The sequence below is a fragment of the Malaclemys terrapin genome, chromosome 8 (assembly GCF_027887155.1).
Source record: "Malaclemys terrapin pileata isolate rMalTer1 chromosome 8, rMalTer1.hap1, whole genome shotgun sequence".
Lineage (NCBI taxonomy): Eukaryota > Metazoa > Chordata > Testudines > Emydidae > Malaclemys > Malaclemys terrapin.
Genome location: NC_071512.1, coordinates 93,107,332 through 93,125,824, shown reverse-complemented (window position 1 = coordinate 93,125,824; position 18,493 = coordinate 93,107,332). Strand labels below are relative to the sequence as shown.

Here is an 18,493-nt window from a genome sequence, read left to right as displayed (position 1 = left end):
CCCCAGTCCCTAGTAGTGTTTACCCCACCAGGTTTTTTGCCAATAATTTCCCACCATTGTAACATTTCATCTCCACCAGTTGCAGCAACAGGAGCAGCACTACAGCAGACTGGGTTTTAGGTGGCCATTGATTTTTTAAGTACCATCATAAAGATCTAACCTGAGTATGATAAAACAACAAGGTGCATAAAGAGCTGGCAGCTGCTTGAAGCCATAGCTGCACTAGTGCTGCCACTAGAAGAGCTGAATGTTTGGTGAATTACAGGTCCTGTTTTTGGCAGTAGACAAGGTCTGTGCGTAGTGACTGAGGCAGCATTAATGTTATTCTGAGTGTGAATTTTGGCACCTTCTGACATTTACAATCTGTGTACGTTCAGGCCAGGATGCTGTGTGCTAATGTAGATGTTTTGCCTTGAGGAGGTGGCGGGGGTAACAAGCCATGTCTAGACTAGGGCAAGAGGTGTGTTGTTAGCACTGGTCAGCTAATACGATGCAATCGGCTAGTGCAGAAGAGGAGCACATCACAAACTGGTAAGTTAAAGCCCTGGTGGAGCCTCCTCACCTGGTTAAGAGGAGGCCACAGAAGAGCCACCTGTAGTGCCTGAGGCAGTGGGCCTAGTAGTGCTTAGGGTTGGTGGGGCTCTGTTTGGCAGGTCATGTGCCAATTCCCCTGGCTGCCCCTTATTGTCCCCCCATTCTCCTGGTCCCCCATGCTGCCCCGCTCCCACTGCCCCCTCCCCCCACATGGCTTGTCCCCATTCACTCTCTCCATTCCCCATCCCCTCCCTCAGCCCTACGTCCTCGCACCCGCGTTCACCCGACTACTACGTGCGCGTGCCCGCCTGCCAGACCCGGAAACAGCTCGACTCGAGCGCGGAATCGCCGGGGGACGCGCGCGTCACGGTGAGTCTGTCTGTCCAGTGGGATCCGCGGGCTCGCGCAGGAGTTGCGTGCTCCCGCAGGAGGGAAGGGGGGAGGCGGGAGCGCGCTCCCGTGCCGAGGGAGCGGGAAGCAGCGCTTCCGGGTGCCTCGTGGGGGGCGGGAAAGCCGCGCGGGGCGCTTCCTGGACTCCCAGTCGGTGCGTGTGAGGCGGTCCACGCTCCACGGGTGTCACCGGGGCGGGCCCTCCGGAGCCGCGGCGGGAGGTTAACGGGGGTTTGGAGGGTGCCCTAGCTGCCATACGTGACGGGGGCGCGCCTGGGGCCCTCTGCTGTGGGACCGGCAGGGGAGGAGGCGCTGGAAGGGCATGATCCTGTCAGCTGGGACACCCGCCCCCCAGTGTAGAGCCCGGGCGGGGGCATGCCGCCCTGGCCCCTCTACGTCTGCCGCCCTCCCTTTGACAGGGGGAGTGTGTGGCCTCCCCCCTCCGCCCCGGAGTGTCGTGGGCAGGGCGGGTTGCCGTTGGGCTCAAAGTGGAGTCCCCTAACAGTGTCGAGAGGTGGGTGTGGGTCTAGGGTGACCAGACAGCAAATGTGAAAAATCGGGATGGGGTGGGGGGTAATAGGAGCCTATATAAGAAAAAGACCCCCAAATTAGAACTGTCCCTATAAAATCGGGACGTCTGGACACCCTATGTGGGTCTGTCCTGGTGTTTGTGGTGGGGATGGGGTCCTCTGCATACCGAGTAGGTAGCACATTGATCCATCATTGGAGAAATCAGCTGATTGACAAATATATATTGGTCGCCTTTTCCTTTTACCGTGCTGAGCAGCACTTGGATTTCATCATAGTGCTCATTACATGCCTAATAACATCACACACAAACATATGGGGGGCACACTAGTTAGAGGCCATTAGTCTAGGGATCTTCTCCGAGGCTTTTTCTTCCTTTGCCTTCTTTATTAAAAAATATTTGTCTGAAACTGCCATCTTTGTTCAGGCACATCAGTGGCTTCTTCCTCTCCTTTTTCATCATACCCTTATTTAAGGAGTCACAATGGGAAAAGATTGGAAATGCCTCATACAAAATTATAACTGGAGTTGAACAAAACTTATCCATTTCTCTTCACAAGGGTCCGAGCCAATAGATTTTCTTGGGATAGGTCCCAGAGGTTTGCTGTCTTGGCCTGTGTTTTTGCCTGGTCCATTTATAAATGAACAGTATTTCATAAGATAGCACAGAGAGAAATTAATAATCACTAGCAAAATACAACTCTAATTTGGCAGTGTTGCTTAATTTTTTTCAATCATGGTGGTTTGTGAGATCAGCACTGAAAAAACATCATTGTGATTCCATTTTGCCTTTTGACACCTCTGCTTCATTGTAATGTGATTTTAGTGGCTGCTATATCAAGAACTGAGATCTAGAACTAACACCATACCACGAGACCTTGTAATCATAGCCTGACTGCAGAGAGTATAAAACATGGATCTATAAAATCGTGCTGGTATTGAAATGAGTGTCAGGATAAGGAAAATGATAATCAGAATGACTAGATTTGATAACTTGGGTGTCACCTGTTTTCTAACGTATGTTCAGTTTTGTTGGCGGTGTTGAGTGTGATTGAATGGTTTCAAAAAATGTTAAAAAATGCTAATTATTGCACCTCAACTGCAATTTCCTCTCTGGTCAAGGGTTTAGAGACTTTGGAGCTGCTACTGACATTTTATGTATTTCCTTTTCTACATTTGACAGGAGCTTCAACAGTCTAATGAAGTTAAAGTTTTACGTAACATTCAGTAACAACAAAAATATGAATGGCAACAAGCTGAGGTCTAAAGTTTCACGGCTTGACAAAATGGAGAAACACTGTGGTGGAACAGTGCAAGTGCTTTCAGGACTAGTACCTTTTCTTAAGCACTCATCCTGAACCAGTAATCAGAAAGGAATTAATTTTTTTTCTGAGTCACAACAGCATTATGCACCTGCACCCAGTGAGGTGGCAGATTCCTGTTCAAATCCTGTCTCCTCATCAGGCAGAGGGGGAACTTAAACCAGGAGTCTCCCACATTCCATGTGAGAATCTTTAGGTCAGCGATTAAGGTAATAAGTGAGGTCCTCCTTTCTCCACTCCCTCCAGTCATTTTGTGAAGTTAGGCCACGTCTTAGCACATCTACTGGATTGGGCCTGATACACAGTTTAGGCAGAGAAACATCTATCTTCCCCCTGATATGTGGGTCGCTTAGTTGGAAGATTGGTGTCCAGGCACCTAGAGTGAGTCAGTGGTGCATATGCTCAGAGGCAGGAATGTAGGTGCCTAGGGAACTTTTACTGCAAAAACTTAGGTGTCAGGTGAGTTTAGCTACCTACAGGGTTAGGCAGAAACTGAGTGGGAGTTTTGTGGATTGCAGTGGTGCCTAAAAACGTGACTTAGGTGCCTGAGTATATTTGTGACCAGGGCTGGCCTTACCATGAGGTGAACTGAGGCGGCTGCCTCAGGTGCCAGACCGGGTGTGTGTGTGTGTGTGTGTGTGTGCCACTAGGACCCAGAGTGTAGAACATTTTGTCTGCTGCGGGTGCATATTCTCTCTGCTCTAGATGCACAGAGATGGTGGAGTGCTGTGCTGGAGGAAGGAGGGCACAAGAGACATAGCAGGCAGGAGAAAAGGTGAGAGGGAATAACAGAAAGCTGCAGGGAGAGAGAGGAGGCGGAGCCTCTTATTTACCTCTCTAGCACCCCCAGGAACCTGGACTGATTAACACCAGCTTCTCAGGGAGCTTCCTGATTCCTGCTGCTTCCCTGAACCCACTTGAGGAGAACAAGCAGTCAACTGAAGCAGTAGGAGCCACTTAGGCCCTGAAGACGCTGGTATCTTCCCTCACTCAGGCCCTGCTACCAGCTTGCTTATTTGTCCCCTTCAATTGAGTGTTGAGAGCCACTATAGCTGGCACAGAACAGCAGTCATGAGTGAAAGAAGAAAACACCCCTCTGGGGCACCATTCAGAAAAAAAAAGAAAGCAAAGGAAGCTTTTCTATCTAAGCAGGAAGGAGCTCTCCTGAGATACATAGACACAAATGTTCACGGTGAGCCTTCCAGCCCCAGTGAGTGGTGAAGAGATGTCTGATCCTCCAGTTAGTCAGAGTACAGGTGACCTGGCATCTACTGCAGCATCCATATCTCCATCTCAGATGGATGTAACCATGCACATTCTTGAAGAAAAGTGTAGATCAGAGAAGAGTGTGGTGGAGGCGCAAGAAACAGCTGCTGCTGAGTTTAGTTCCTTAAGTCTAGATGATCCAGGACTGTGGACCCACTTGAGCAGTAGCCTGAGGGACTTCCTTGTACTGCATGGGCCATAGCAAGTGAAAAACTTTATGTTCCCCAAAGACAATGAAAATAGCCGTTTCCATCCAACATATTACTGGCATGAAATCCCCAATGGTGACAAAGTGGAGAGGTCATGGCTTATGTACTCAAAAACCCTGAATGCTGCATACTGTTTTTGTTGCAAACTCTTCCAGTCTAATGTTCCAGCCACATTGGGACAATGGGACTGGAAAAATCTGGCTAGAAATCTGGCATGCTATGAGCAGGGAGCAAATCACCAGAGAGCATTCCATAGGTGGAAAGAGCTTGAGATGAGACTAAGGTTAAAGGCCACCATAGATGATCAGCATCAAGAGAAGATTGCATCAGAGTCTCTTTACTGGCAAAATGTTCTGAAAAGGCTCATTGCCATTGCGAGAATGCTTGCTACCCAAAACCTAGCACCGTGTGGCACTTCAGATCAGCTGTATGTGCCAAACAATGGAAACTTCCTTAAAATTGTGGAGCTGATGGCTGAGTTTGATGCTGTACTCCAGGAGCACCACCATTACCTTGGAAATGTATACACACCACTACCTTGGAAAAACAATTCAAAATGAGATCATACAGTTACTGGCAACAAAAGTCAAACAGAAGATTGTGGCAGATCTGAAGTCAGCAAGATATTACTCTGTTATTCTGGACTGCACGCCTGACATCAGCCATACGGAACAAATTACTTTAATAGTGCGTTTTGTAACAACAACAGAACCTAGTGAATATGTCTCTGCAATGGTGACTGTCAGAGAGCATTTTCTAGAATTTATTGACATTGATGATACTACAGGAGCTGGTATGACAAATGTGCTTCTTAAAAAGCTGGAAAATATGGGAATTGCGATAGCTGACATGAGAGGTCAGGGCTACGATAATGGTACCAACATGAGAGGAAAGAACAGGGGAGTGCAGACACGGATCTGAGAGTTAAACCCTCAAGCTTTTTTTGTCCCATGCAGTTCTCATTCATTGAACTTGGTGGTCAGTGATGCAGCATCAGCTTCTAATGAGGCTGCTGAATTTTTTAAATGTAATTCAAAGCATCTATGCATTTTTCTCTGCATCAACTCATCGATGGCAAATTTTGAAGCAACAGCTGGGAACATCCTCTCTAACAGTGAAACCACTGAGTGCTACACGATGGGAAAGTTGAGTGGAGGCAATAAAGCCTATCAAACACCAAATTGGGAAGATAGATGATGCTATAGTTGACATTATGGAGGATAATGTTATGACAGGAACTGTTCATGGGAGAACAGTGGCAGAGGGAAATGGAATCACCAGAAACACATAACTTCAAATTTCTGTGTTTAGTGTTGTGGCAGGACATACTGTTTGAAATAAATGTTGTAAGCAAGAGACTCCAAGGTGTTGATCTTGATATATCTGGAGCAATGGAACAACTGGACAAAGCAAATTCATACCTACAGTCTTACCGGTCAGATGAGGTATTTCAAAACGTTCTGAAGCGTGCACAGAAGGTGGCAGAGGAACTTCACACTGAAGCTATTTTCCCACCCATTCAAGAATACAAGAGTCACTGAAGAAGAAGACATTTTGATTATGAGGCATGGGATAATCCCATAAGAGACCCCAAACAACAATTCAAATTTGAATTCTTTAATCAGGTGCTAGATTGTGCAATACAGTCAGTTGAAAAATGTTTCATGCAGCTCAGGGAACACAGCAGTATATTTGGGGTGTTGTATGATATTCCAAAACTCCTCACTATACCTGAGGACCTACACCAGCATGAGGGGAAGGGGGAAATCCCGTACATTTGTACTTTATTAGAAATCCCCCCCGGACGGCTATTTAAAGCTGAAAAAGCCGGACATGTCCAGGGAAACCTGGACGGATGGTAACCCTACCAGTGGAGAACTCAGCTTCTCCAAACTGAAGTTAATAAAAACACATCTAAGCTCCACAATGACACAAGAGAGGCTGGTCAGCCTTGCAACCATCTCAATAGAGCATGAGCTGGCCCAGATTGTGGACCTTCAGGAAGCAGTTCAAATCTTTGCAACCAAGAAGGCACGGAAAGCACCACTTTGATTATTCAAAAAGATAAAAGTGCCAGTGTTTACTATGCAGACAAGAAAAGTCACATTTGCTGTTCGTGTGTTTGAAATTTAAAATTTTTGAACTTAAATTTTTTGAACAAGGCATTTTAAGTTACTAGTTTTCCTTTATTGGGGTAGGTAGCAGAGCAGTATCATGAGAGGAGTAGAACAGGAAGAAGGCTTGTCGTTCTTATGGCTTTCCTGTGCTGTGTGGAGCTTAGCTTTCAGGGAGACTGCAGAAAGACATGCATGCTCATTCTCATAACTGGGTAAAAGAAAAAAAACCATCTAATACTTTTTCTTTCATGTTCTCTTTCATAAATATTTCTTATTTAGCAAACTTTATAATTTATTTCAGAACTTTGGAATTAAACAGGGTACTCAACATAAGTTATCAGAAGCTAGGTTTACCATTCGTCTGGATTCCCCCGGACATGTCCGACTTTTTGAGCTAAAAATAGCATCCGGGGGGAATTTGTAAATGTCTGGACTGCCCCCCTCTCCCCCCCATGCAGAGTGCGCGCGGCTAACAGGGCAGCCAGCCGCATGGTGCCACTTACATGGGGCTCTGACAGCCAGAGAGACCCCTCCTCCGCTTCCCCTGCAGCAGAGATCACTCCCTCCCTCCCTGCATTCGCATATCGCCTCCGGCAGTCTGGAGCTCCTCCCCTGCTCCTCCTCCACTGCTGCCCAGCGTGCCGGGATGAACGGCTCAGGCCATTCCTGAGCAAGCTCACAGAGACATTAGGTGAAGGCCAACAACAAGGGGGACAGGGGGTCGGAGAAGGGGCAGGGAGGTTTTGGAGAGGGCAGTCAAGAGATGGGGGGATTGGGAGTTTGGGGGGTGCTTTCTGGGGGGGTGGATAAGGTTTTGGGCAATCAGGGTACAGGTAGAGGGTAGGGTCCTGGGGGGCAGTTAGGGTGGAGGGGGGTCTTAGGAGGGGGCAGTTATGGGACAAGGAACAGGGAGGCTTAGGTAGGGGGGTGGGGTTCTGGAGGGCAGTTAGGAGCAGGGGTCCCAGGAGGGGGCAGTCAGGGAACAAGGAGTGGGGGGGGGGCTTGGGAGTTCTGGGGGCGGGGCTGTCGGGGCAGGAGTGGGGAGAGGGATCGGAGCAGTCAGAGGACAGAGAGCAGAGGGGTTTAGATGGGTTGGGAGTTCTGGGGGGGCTGTCAGGGGGTGGGGAGTGGTTGGATGGGGCGTGGGAGTCCCAGGGGTCTGTCTGGGGATGGGGGTGTGGATAAGGGTTGGAGCAGTCAGGGTACAGGTAGGGGGTAGGGTCCTAGGGGACCAGTTAGGATGGGGGGAGGGTCTCAGGAGGGGGCAGTCAGGGGACAAGAGGCAGGGAGGCTTAGGTAGGGGGTGGAGTCCTGGGGGGCAGTTAGGGGCAGGGGTCCCAGGAGGGGGCAGTCAGGGGACAAGGAGCGGTGGGGGAGGGTTGGGAGTTCTGAGGGGGCGGGAAGTGGGAGGGGCAGGGGCGGGGCTAGGGTGGGGCTCCTCCGATCCTCTTTTTTGCTTGCTGAAATATGGTAACCCTATCAGAAGCTGTTAAAATTTTTCTCTCCTTTAACTCTGTGGAGGAAGAGAAGAAACAAACAAATGTGAACATTGCTTACATTTAAATATGAAGTATTTTTAAATAAACAAATGCTTGAACTGTTGGGATTTTAAATATTTGTCCAAATACGTAGATGGGCTTAAAACTCAGCATTTTGTAGTCAAATCCTCTTTGCTTAGTAGGATATCAGGTTAGTTTTCTTCTGGTAGAAGAGATTGTGTTATAAATACCTCGTAAAGGGCAAGGGATGCAGCCTCTTGCTTAAATTTAGACGTTAATGATATCATCAACCAAGTAAAAATCCTTTTGACGTCTGAAATGTGTTTATTTGTAACTTTAAGGCTTCAGGTGTATCTGAAATCCTGACTTTTTTGTATATGTATATTTTTAAAAAAATGTGTCCTATTTTAACAAGTAGTTTAGGATTGATTTATTTTAGTGAAAGTGTCAGTTGTTTTTAAAATATTTTTGTAAGAGACTAGAGCCTGTTCCTGAAAACAATTAGTACCCAGTTGTGTAAAGTTTGCTGCTGTTAGTAGTCCTGTTAATGTAAATGGGACTACTCATTTCAGTAAGCTCTACTTCTGGGCATAAGATTCTGCCGAATCAGGTCTGTATTGAGTACTGGCGCAGTGACGTTAATCAAACATCCATTCTTAGCCTATGTCATCATGTAAGCAAAAGATAATGCAGTAGAAAAAGTGGTTAAATGTCACATTATCAATTCTGTGTTTGCAATTGCTAATTGATTAATGGTCAAGGAATTTGAGGAATTGTATAGAAATCCTTGAATATTTTGCAGGTTTTCAGTAGTAAGTAAGTTATTGAGCTGCTTATGGATAGGAGCAGCCTCAGTATTTTCCCTGCTCAAACTTAAACACTGTAACAGGAAGTTTTTCAAATAACAATAATCATCCATAAAGAATCCACATTCCACCTGTATGTATTAGATGTACAGTCCCCAACATACTAAGGAGATGGAGTCTAGTAATGTGCATGTGTGTACAGCATAACGTTGATTTGAGATCTGGGTTCCTCTCAGTAGTTTGAAATCTTACACTCTTTCTTTTTGTTTTGCCAGAAGCCTAGTTGGCTTGTGGCTCAGAAATGGGAGAAGATATTTCTGTGTAGTGTTTGGTTTTATGCTTTGAAACTTTTCAGTGCTTGGAATAAACTGTCTAATCGCAGCATGCAGGAAGAACCAATATTGCAACATCACACTTGTAGTGTGGGGCAGAGTGAGACTATCATCAGTGTCACTAAATTATGATGGGACTCCAAATGCATAAAGGAACAGAAACATAGGCAGAGCTACAATAGACTTTGTTTTCTTGTTTTCAGGTACCTTTGACTTGGATTGAAGTGCAGCTATGGAAAAATGGAGCTTAATGACAATTACTGTCTTACTAGGACTTATTGTACGGTGGACGGTATCATTTGGTTCTTATTCAGGTAATGTATATCCACAGTCTGCAAAACAAATATATAAAGGTGAATTGCAAAGCTTTTGTTAAGAGTTAAAAACTTGTTTGTAAGGTTTCATAAATGGGAAGCAGTATATGGCCATATTATAATAGCCACCGGGCCTCCCTAAGGTTCTGTCGCGGCAGTGTGGTCGTGACGCAGCGCTGGGAGAGAGCTCTCCCAGTGCTCTTAAAAAATCCCACCTCCATGAGGGGCGCAGCTCCCGGTGCTGGGGGTACAGCTCCCAGCACCGGTGCACTGTCTACACTGGTGCTTTACACTGCTGAAACTTGCTGCGCTCGGGGGGGTGTTTTTTCACATCCTTGAGCGAGAAAGTTGCAGCGCTGTAAAACGCCAGTGTAGACAAGCCCTTGAGACTCTTGAGCTGCCATTTTCTCTGGATTTAGCAATGAGCAACATCACAGCCACCACAATCAAAATGCTGAAAAAGCTATTCCATTCTAATCCCCCTAGTTCTGTTAATCCTATCTTACAATGTCCCCCACTAAAATATGCTAGAAGGAATAAAAGAACAGTCAGCTTTCCTTTCCTACACCTTAGATATACAGTAGTTGCAGAGTAGCACTACAGCAGGGGCTCTCAAACTTTTTGTACTGGTGACCCCTTTCACAGAGCAAGCCTCTGAGTGCGACCCCCCCTTATAAATTAAGAACACTTTTTTGTATATTTAACACCATTATAAATGCTGGAGGCAAAGCAGGGTTTGGGGTGGAGGTTGACAGCTCACGACCCCCCCCATGTAATAACCTCATGACCCCCTGATAGGTCCCGACCCCCAGTTTGAGAACTCCTGCACTACAACCTCATAGTACAGTTGGTCAATCTTGCTCTTCAAGCCTTATCGAGATACAAAAGGAGCGCTTAAAGACGATAAAGTCATTGCGGAGTAACTAAATGGATTCTTTGCTTCAGTCTTCACGGCTGAGGATGTTAGGGAGATTCCCAAACCTTAGTTGGCTTTTGTAGGTGACAAATCTGAGGAACTGTCACGGATTGAAGTGTCACAAGAGGAGGTTTTGGAATTAATTGATAAACTTAACATTAACAAGTCACCGGGACCAGATGACATTCACCCAAGAGTTCTGAAAGAACTCAAATGTGAAGTTGCGGAACTATTAACTAAGGTTTGTAACCTGTCCTTTAAATCGGCTTCTGTACCCAATGACTGTAAGTTAGCTAATGTAACGCCAATATTTAAAAAGGGCTCTAGAGGTGATCCCGGCAATTACAGACCGGTAAGTCTAACATCTGTACCAGGCAAATTAGTTGAAACAATAGTTAAGAATAAAATTGTCCGACACATAGAAAAATAAACTGTTGAGCAATAGTCAACGTGGTTTCTGTAAAGGGAAATCGTGTCTTACTAATCTATTAGAATTCTTTGAAGGGGTCAACAAACGTGGCCATGGGGGATCCAGTGGACATAGTGTACTTAGATTTCCAGAAAGCCTTTGACAAGGTCCCTCACCAAAGGCTCTTATGTAAATTAAGCTGCCATGGGATAAAAGGGAAGGTCCTTTCATGGATTGAGAACTGGTTAAAAGACAGGGAACAAAGGGTAGGAATTAATAGTAAATTCTCAGAATGGAGAGGGGTAACTAGTGGTGTTCCCTAAGGGTCAGTCCTCGGACTGATCCTATTCAACTTATTGATAAATGATCTGGAGAAAGGGGTAAACAGTGAGGTGGCAAAGTTTGCAGATGATACTAAACTGCTAAAGATAGTTAAGACCAAAGCAGACTGTGAAGAACTTCAAAAAGATCTCACAAAACTAAGTGATTGGGCAACAAAATGGCAAATGAAATTTAATGTGGATAAATGTAAAGTAACGCACATTGGAAAAAATAACCCCAACTATACATACAATATGATGGGGGCTAATTTAGCTATAACAAGTCAGGAAAAAGATCTTGGAGTCATCATGGATAGTTCTCTGAAAATGTCCATGTAGGGTGCAGAGGCAGTCAAAAAAGCAAACAGGATGTTAGGAATCATTAAAAAGGGGATAGAGAATAAGACTGAGAATATATTATTGCCCTTATATAAATCAATGGTATGCCCTCATCTCGAATACTGCGTACAGATGTGGTCTCCTCAACTCAAAAAAGATGTACTGGCACTAGAAAAGGTTCAGAAAAGGGCAACTAAAATGATTAAGGGTTTGGAATGGGTCCCATATGAGGAGAGATTAAAGAGGCTAGGACTCTTCAGCTTGGAAAAGAGGAGACTAAGGGGGGATATGATAGAGGTATATAAAATCATGAGTGATGTGGAGAAAGTGGATAAGGAAGAGTTATTTCCTTAGTCCCATAATACAAGAACTAGGGGTCATCAAATGAAATTAATAGGCAGCAGGTTTAAAACAAATAAAAGGAAGTTCTTCTTCATGCAGCACACAGTCAACTTGTGGAACTCCTTACCTGAGGTGGTTGTGAAGGCTAGGACTATAACCGAGTTTAAAAGAGAACTGGATAAATTCATGGTTAAGTCCATTAATGGCTATTAGCCAGGACGGGTAAAGAATGGTGTCCCTAGCCTCTGTCTGTCAGAGGGTGGAGATGGATGGTAGGAGAGAGATCACTTGATCATTTCCTGTTAGGTTCACTCCCTCTGGGACACCTGGCATTGGCCACTGTCGGTAGACAGGATACTGGGCTAGATGGACCTTTGGTCTGACCCGGTACGGCCTTTCTTATGTTCTTATGTACCACAAGTAAATTGTTCATTTAGTTAAAGCTGTACTGGTAGTAGTGAAGGAAAGGTTATACAAGTGGTCTGGAATGAAGGGTTAGATTTTTACACCCATCATGCCTTAATTTGTTATGCGATAAATCACAGTTGTGTCGTTTATTGGATCCATTTCTCCCCCACCCCTTGTGCTGCCCGCAAAAGAACTAACATAAGTCTTTTCAAGACCTCCTGATGGCTCTTCTAAATTGGCTGTTGGAAGCGTCAGTTAATTTGTACAAAGCTTGCTCTTTACTCCTTTGGTTAAACGCATCACACTTCCAATCCCTGCCTGCCAGAAAAAACACAGGGCGAGTCTGGGATCAACCCCTAATTTCTCTTAAGGTAGCTCAGAGCCTCACACTAAAGCCACAAGAATTGTCCAATATTTTTTTGTGAATAAATTGATGCATAACTTTTTGGTTTCATTTACTTGGAGTGCTCACTTAAAGTTAGACTGAAAATTTTCAAGCATGATTGTTTGATTTAATAATTTTTTAGTAAAGATGGTTGACTTGAGTGCCTTCTAAAGATGTACATTTGAGACCTCTCTGTTTTGCAGATAGCTTAGGTCTTTGAGAATTCATCTATTTAAACATACACACAAAATGTAATAAATTTTCTAACCATTGTGTTAACTTTTTATCTTGCTGTGCTGCATGCACTCACCCATGTTGAAGGGACACTGTTAATTAGTTCAGAGAGAGTACCCTTTAATGTTTTGAATTTTAAAAAATTCCTTAAATTTTTTCATAAGGGTTTTGTTGTTCCATAATTTATCCTTACAAAAGAATTTTCAGCAAGGGAGCTACTGAGTAAGGTCTAAATCCAGGAAAGCATGTGCTTTACTTGAATCATGTGAGTACTACCATTGATTTTACTGGGATTATTTGTGTACTTGTTGGATCAAGGCCTAACTGACTATTCAGGGGAAACAGTAAACCTGATTATAAACCAGTGCTGTCAGATGCATAAAGTACTTTGGAAAAAATAGATGTTTTTAAGGAATGTAATTTTCAGGATGATGGAGTCCCTTTACTTTGCTTTGTCACTATTGCTCAGTGAGATCACACACTTGATCAAGAGATTAAAAGTAGTTGTTTGTTGTTCTCTGAAGCAGACCGTGCTATTAATGCTGATTCAGGATAGTTCAGAATCGTGTGGCATCAGTGACCAGACACAAGGAGGTTATTTCCACTCCCATTAACTATACCAGTGTTCTGTTGCTACATTATTTTATTTATCTTGTTGCTTGTCCTGTTATGCCTTTTTGAGGCAACACTAACCTTGTTGAGTTAGGGTTATGTTTGGGAGAGGACAAATAACTAATGTATGGCAGTGAAGGTCACCATCCAAGGCAGCATGGTCAAGGCTAGTTGGTTTTAGACAATTAATCAGGAAAAGTAGTTTATAGTACATTTAGAGTCTAAGGACCAGATTTTGTCTTCTGATACATTTGCAAAGCTGCCATTAAGTGAGTAGAAGCCAACTGCGTGTACCTGAAGGCAGAATTAGGCCCTTGAAATCTCAAACGTCCAGGCAGCAATAAAACTGAACAAAGCAAGGGTTGATTTAAAGTACCTGTATCTAGTATCTGGTGCATTTCTTATAAGAATGGAAAATTGGAATGCATGTGAACAACAATATATTTTTCGTACATTCTGAATCCTAGTTGGCCATATATCTTCTGCCAACTTCAGAAAGATGCATTAATTACTGTAGTAGGATTCCTTTTGCCTTTCTTGAATAAAGATCCCTTAGGTATAGTTGACTTGTTTTTCTGGGCTGGCTTTAGAGCATGCTAGTATTTACAAAATGTGAGTACCAATTCCTGAGCTAGCAAATTATTTAATTCACCAGATAGCTGAATATATGATCTAATTCTCTTTCTTCACCTCTTTTGGAAGGAAATGGTGATAAAATTCCTGTAAATTCACAAAAATCTTGAGAAGGTTAGAAAAATCTGGTTAATAACATTCCTTATATTTAGTAAATTCTGTGACAGATTCTTTCTGTCCAATAGATTTATCATTCCAGGGTGGGCATTGATGAGGCTTTTACTCCCAGATGACCTGACCTGTTTGGGAACCTTTTATCTGAATGTCTCTTATAGAAATAATGTATTCTCTTTGTGGGACCACAAACAAATCACATATATCTGTGCTTGTGTGAATCCCATAAACATAGATCATGTGAAAGAATTATAGATGGATTTCCTATATGTAAAAGAAACTCTTCAATCTCCATGAGGTTAGAGTCAATATCTCAGTGGAAGAAACTGTCTGCCTGGTTTCTGTTCTCAATAGGTAACCACAAGATAAAGGCAGCAAATAGTATGTATACAGTGGCTGCATAATGTGGGGCTACCACAGTTAGACCACTTTGAGGAACTTGTTTGTGAACAAACCTATGAAGACTGCATTGATAAAGATTTTTCATGGCATACTGAACTAACTTCCCGAGAGCCTTGTAAATGGTGTATGTGTGTAAGACGCTTCCTTTGACATTGGTCATCACTCAGAACTACTACATAACAATCATTCAATTGAAAGATGTGGGAAAAAAAGATTCTGGTAAACAAAAATGGAGCATAGACAGTCTGATAATTCAGAAAGCTTTGTAAAAATGAATTCTTCCTCTCAACCCACTCCATATATGGGGCCATTTTAATAGAATGATATTACATCGTACATTAGAAATAAGTAAACTGCTTACAATGTTAAGTCTCTGTTAAGAACTATGGGGGAAGGGCAATTTGTACGAAGGAGAAAGGCAACTCATTTACTTTCAGAAAAAGTAGTAGGCATATTCACACACAACAAATGTATAAGAATTCAGTAATCCTACATGGTCTTATTTCTGTGAAAATGCAACACTTTTCATGCTATACTTGATAACATTACCAATGACTTTATAAAATGGTCAGGCTACTGTATCTGTTTCTTGAAAATTGTATAAGTTGATAACTGCTCATCTCAGAAATATTCGTAAGACCAAAAGACAATACTTTGTAACAATACTTGTTCTATGTTACATATGTATGTTTTTTTTAGGAAACATGATCCATTATTCATTCTGTCCCAATTTTAGATACTAATAATAGCAATGTACCCAGAACAAGTATGATATTAATTTCCAGATGCATTCTTGGACGAAAAGCAGTGTCAGAAACAAAAAATAAATTCGTAAGCCCTTTTTGCCATCTCTTGCTTTCTTAGGTGCAGGAAAACCACCTATGTATGGAGACTATGAAGCTCAGAGGCATTGGCAAGAAGTTACTTACAATCTACCCATCAAGCAATGGTATGTATCACTTTTAAATTTCAGGCTACGATGTGTAATGAAAAAATTCAACTTTAAGGTGCATAAAAGTAAGACTTGAGATTTTTAAATCTATTCAAAAGCTTTTTACCATTCTCTGAATTACTCTAAACAACCTGCCTCTCCCTATTCTTAGACTGAGATTCCATTATTTTTGCTTAATAAATGTGCAAGTGTTCAGAACTTAAATTTGATTTGTTAGATTTTTGTATACAAAACAGAAAAGTTTGACAAGCAATAGTCTGAGAATGCAGTAAAAATACAGAGAATGTGCTATGTCTTAGCTCATCCTGTGTAAAAGTAATAATATGAGCAACTGCCATGGGAACTACAGGAGACCATAATCTTCTAGTTTAAAATATACAGTCTTTGGTATCTGTTGAATGAGGGTTTTCTGTTAAACAGAACAGGCCCTTGGGTCCTGATAGTATTTCAGAAAGTGTATGTTTTACAGTATCTGGCTCATAGCTTTATGTATTATGGCGGTGTTTGTTGTTAGTAAGTAATTAACAATTGTTAGAATTATTAAGAATATCATACCTCTGGAATCTGCACCCTTGCGAAGACAGCCCACTTGTATTAATTTTTTGGGACACCAGGAGACTAGTATCTCAACTTGCATGTTCAATGGCTGAGTCTTGGAAGATTAAGCCTTGTTTTGGATAGATGGACATGTCCACTATGGAAGGTTGCTACACTCCAACTTGTACAAGAACAGTTAAACTACAAAGGTTAAGAATCTGAGTAATTTTGGTAGCACTCATTTAAGTTTGCTATCTAGTAGAACTGTCCGTGCAGCAACAAATGAGTTGCAATATAAATTTGTTTTGCTTAGCTATAGGGAGGCATTCTCTGAAGTTGCCAAGCTCCTAAAATATCTCTTCATATTTTCATAGACTTAAATCCTAATTTAATATTAGATATGCATGTACATGTAATTTTGCTGTGTTCCATGTTTATTCCTTTTGTTCAGAAACAAAGTATATTTAAAAAATTGCTGCAGTAAACTTCAATATGATTTGTATATAGTTTCCTAGCATGAGATTTCTCTGAGCCAGAGGCTAGAATTTAAATCTTTGTCTTTTTTCCTGTCTTTCTTTAGAACACATGCATATTTTCCCAAGGCTACGTTAATGACATCCTGTCTTCTTGTATTACTAATTAAAAAAGTGGCAATTGTTACCTCTTGCTAAGTATCTGCTGATACATGTACTGTTTTCCCATTGAAATACAAGTTTAGGGAAGGATAAGAGTAAAATACACAAAGTAACTGGGAAGCTTACTAGTAAATTGCAGAATATTAAAATCCATGTGAAAGATCTGAGCTGTCTTGGCATGAGAAATCTTGAGTGTTAGGAGAAGAAGCAAAGATGCAGCTTAAAGAAATACGATTTATCATCAATTGTGCATAAGGTACTCCAGGCAGCTCATAAGGAATTCAAGAAATATCATTTACTGTAATAAATGTCAAAAATTGGCTGCATTGGAGTGGGTAGACTGGAAAAGCCAAGAACTTGCCCCTTGGCAATTATAAAAGACTAGTCAGTCTGTTTCATTCTGAGATTTAAAGAGTCGATGTCTTATTTTTATAACTTTTATGTTCCTTGAATTAAACCTTCCTCCTTTCATCTGGAAGATGTGGCTAAATTCTAACGGCTGCCAGCCTTCCACAGAAACATTGACAAAGCAGAATTGTAGGCAGGAAAACCCTTTCCTTGTGTACCCTCACATATTATCCTCCAGAGTTTTCTTTCTGAGGTAGAACTAGGTGAAGTGGTTATTGCTGACATATCTGATCCAGGTTCATGACTTTGTGTCAGCTATTTAGAAGGTATTACTTTGATAACTCAGTTATATCTGCTGTTAAATTTCCTTTAGGCCTTTGTTTCTTCTACATACTGGTAGAATTACACAGTTGTGAGTGTGATCTCCCTCTGTATGAAACTCCAGTTTGTGTGTATATATGTTCTTGTATGTCTGTCTGCCCCAGTTGCTTATGGTATACTTTTTAACCTAAAAGTATGGGGTACAAGGTTCAAATTTCTCCAACAGTTGCTGTCATGTTTCACAAAACGCAATATCTTATCAAAATCCCACTTCATTTGTCACTTGCTCATTCCTGTCACTGATGATGAAAGGCAAGAGTCTGCCCTCAGACTTTAACAGCAACTCAAGACTAGGGTATTACTCTCTGCCTCTGTGTGAGGAACACCTATTGATGTCCCTAAGATTTCCTTGTGTGGAAGAAAGCAGAACTGGACCCAAAATCCAGCATGTGGATCAGAGAAGGTGGACTCTTCCTTACAGTAGTTCTGTGTAAGCTCTCTACCTCCTTGTTTCACTCAGTGATGACACAGTCCAGCGTTGGGGACACAATGTTTTCTTCCAAAGTAACCAATTGTGATGTCACGAAAAATGGACATTGCAAAATGAATGTGTCGGGAGAAGCAGTCTTGGTCACAAAAAGGTTTCTTCGCACCTATATCATGCTGGGGCTCATCAGTGAAAGAAGTGAAGTAGAGTGCTGCACCTGATTATTTAATGAGATTTAGGCACTATATGTTAACAAACTAGTACCTATGTCTGTATATGCAAACATTGGGTATTGTATTGAAGAAAACATCTACATTTCCTTTATAGGATCTGTTTAAATAATTAATTGGCTCTGTGGCTACTTGTCTGCAGATGTTTTGCTGGCTTTGGCTCTGCAGGTTATTGAGCCTTCTACTGATCTGTGACTTTGCCCATCATGGAGCTAAATATGACAGTTGTGCAATCTGTGAATTCAGTAAGGTTCACAAAGCATGTGAAAGGTGGCTGCAGACATCTTTATGAAGGAGGAGGGTTTTCCTGTCTCCAGTCAGGAACAAAACGGGTGAACTGAAGAGTCCTCTAAAGGTATAAATGGGCTACCTAAGTCCAAAGAATAGAAATTGAGAACCTTAATATAAGGGAAACCTCCCTATAGCTGAGGTCAAATCAATACTCTTTAAAAACTGCCTCTTTTTTTGAGCTCTGCTAAGTCTGTGTTCCCTTTTTGTGGTTGGGCAAACTTTCTATTTCAGCTTCTGCTGGAATAGCTCCTGGATCTGAAA

General features: G+C 42.5%; 1 protein-coding gene across 1 annotated transcript in view; it reads left to right on the top strand.

The window, feature by feature from the left end:
* The first annotated feature begins 841 nt into the window (after positions 1-841).
* The window catches only part of ALG6 (ALG6 alpha-1,3-glucosyltransferase), a 42,553-nt gene continuing 24,901 nt past the window's right edge, over positions 842-18,493 (top strand). The window contains exons 1-3 of the mRNA XM_054037112.1: positions 842-903; positions 9,207-9,317; positions 15,296-15,380. Of these exons, the coding sequence (XP_053893087.1) occupies positions 9,236-9,317; positions 15,296-15,380 (167 nt within the window). The 5' untranslated portion in view covers positions 842-903; positions 9,207-9,235. The remainder of the gene's footprint in view (positions 904-9,206; positions 9,318-15,295; positions 15,381-18,493) is intronic.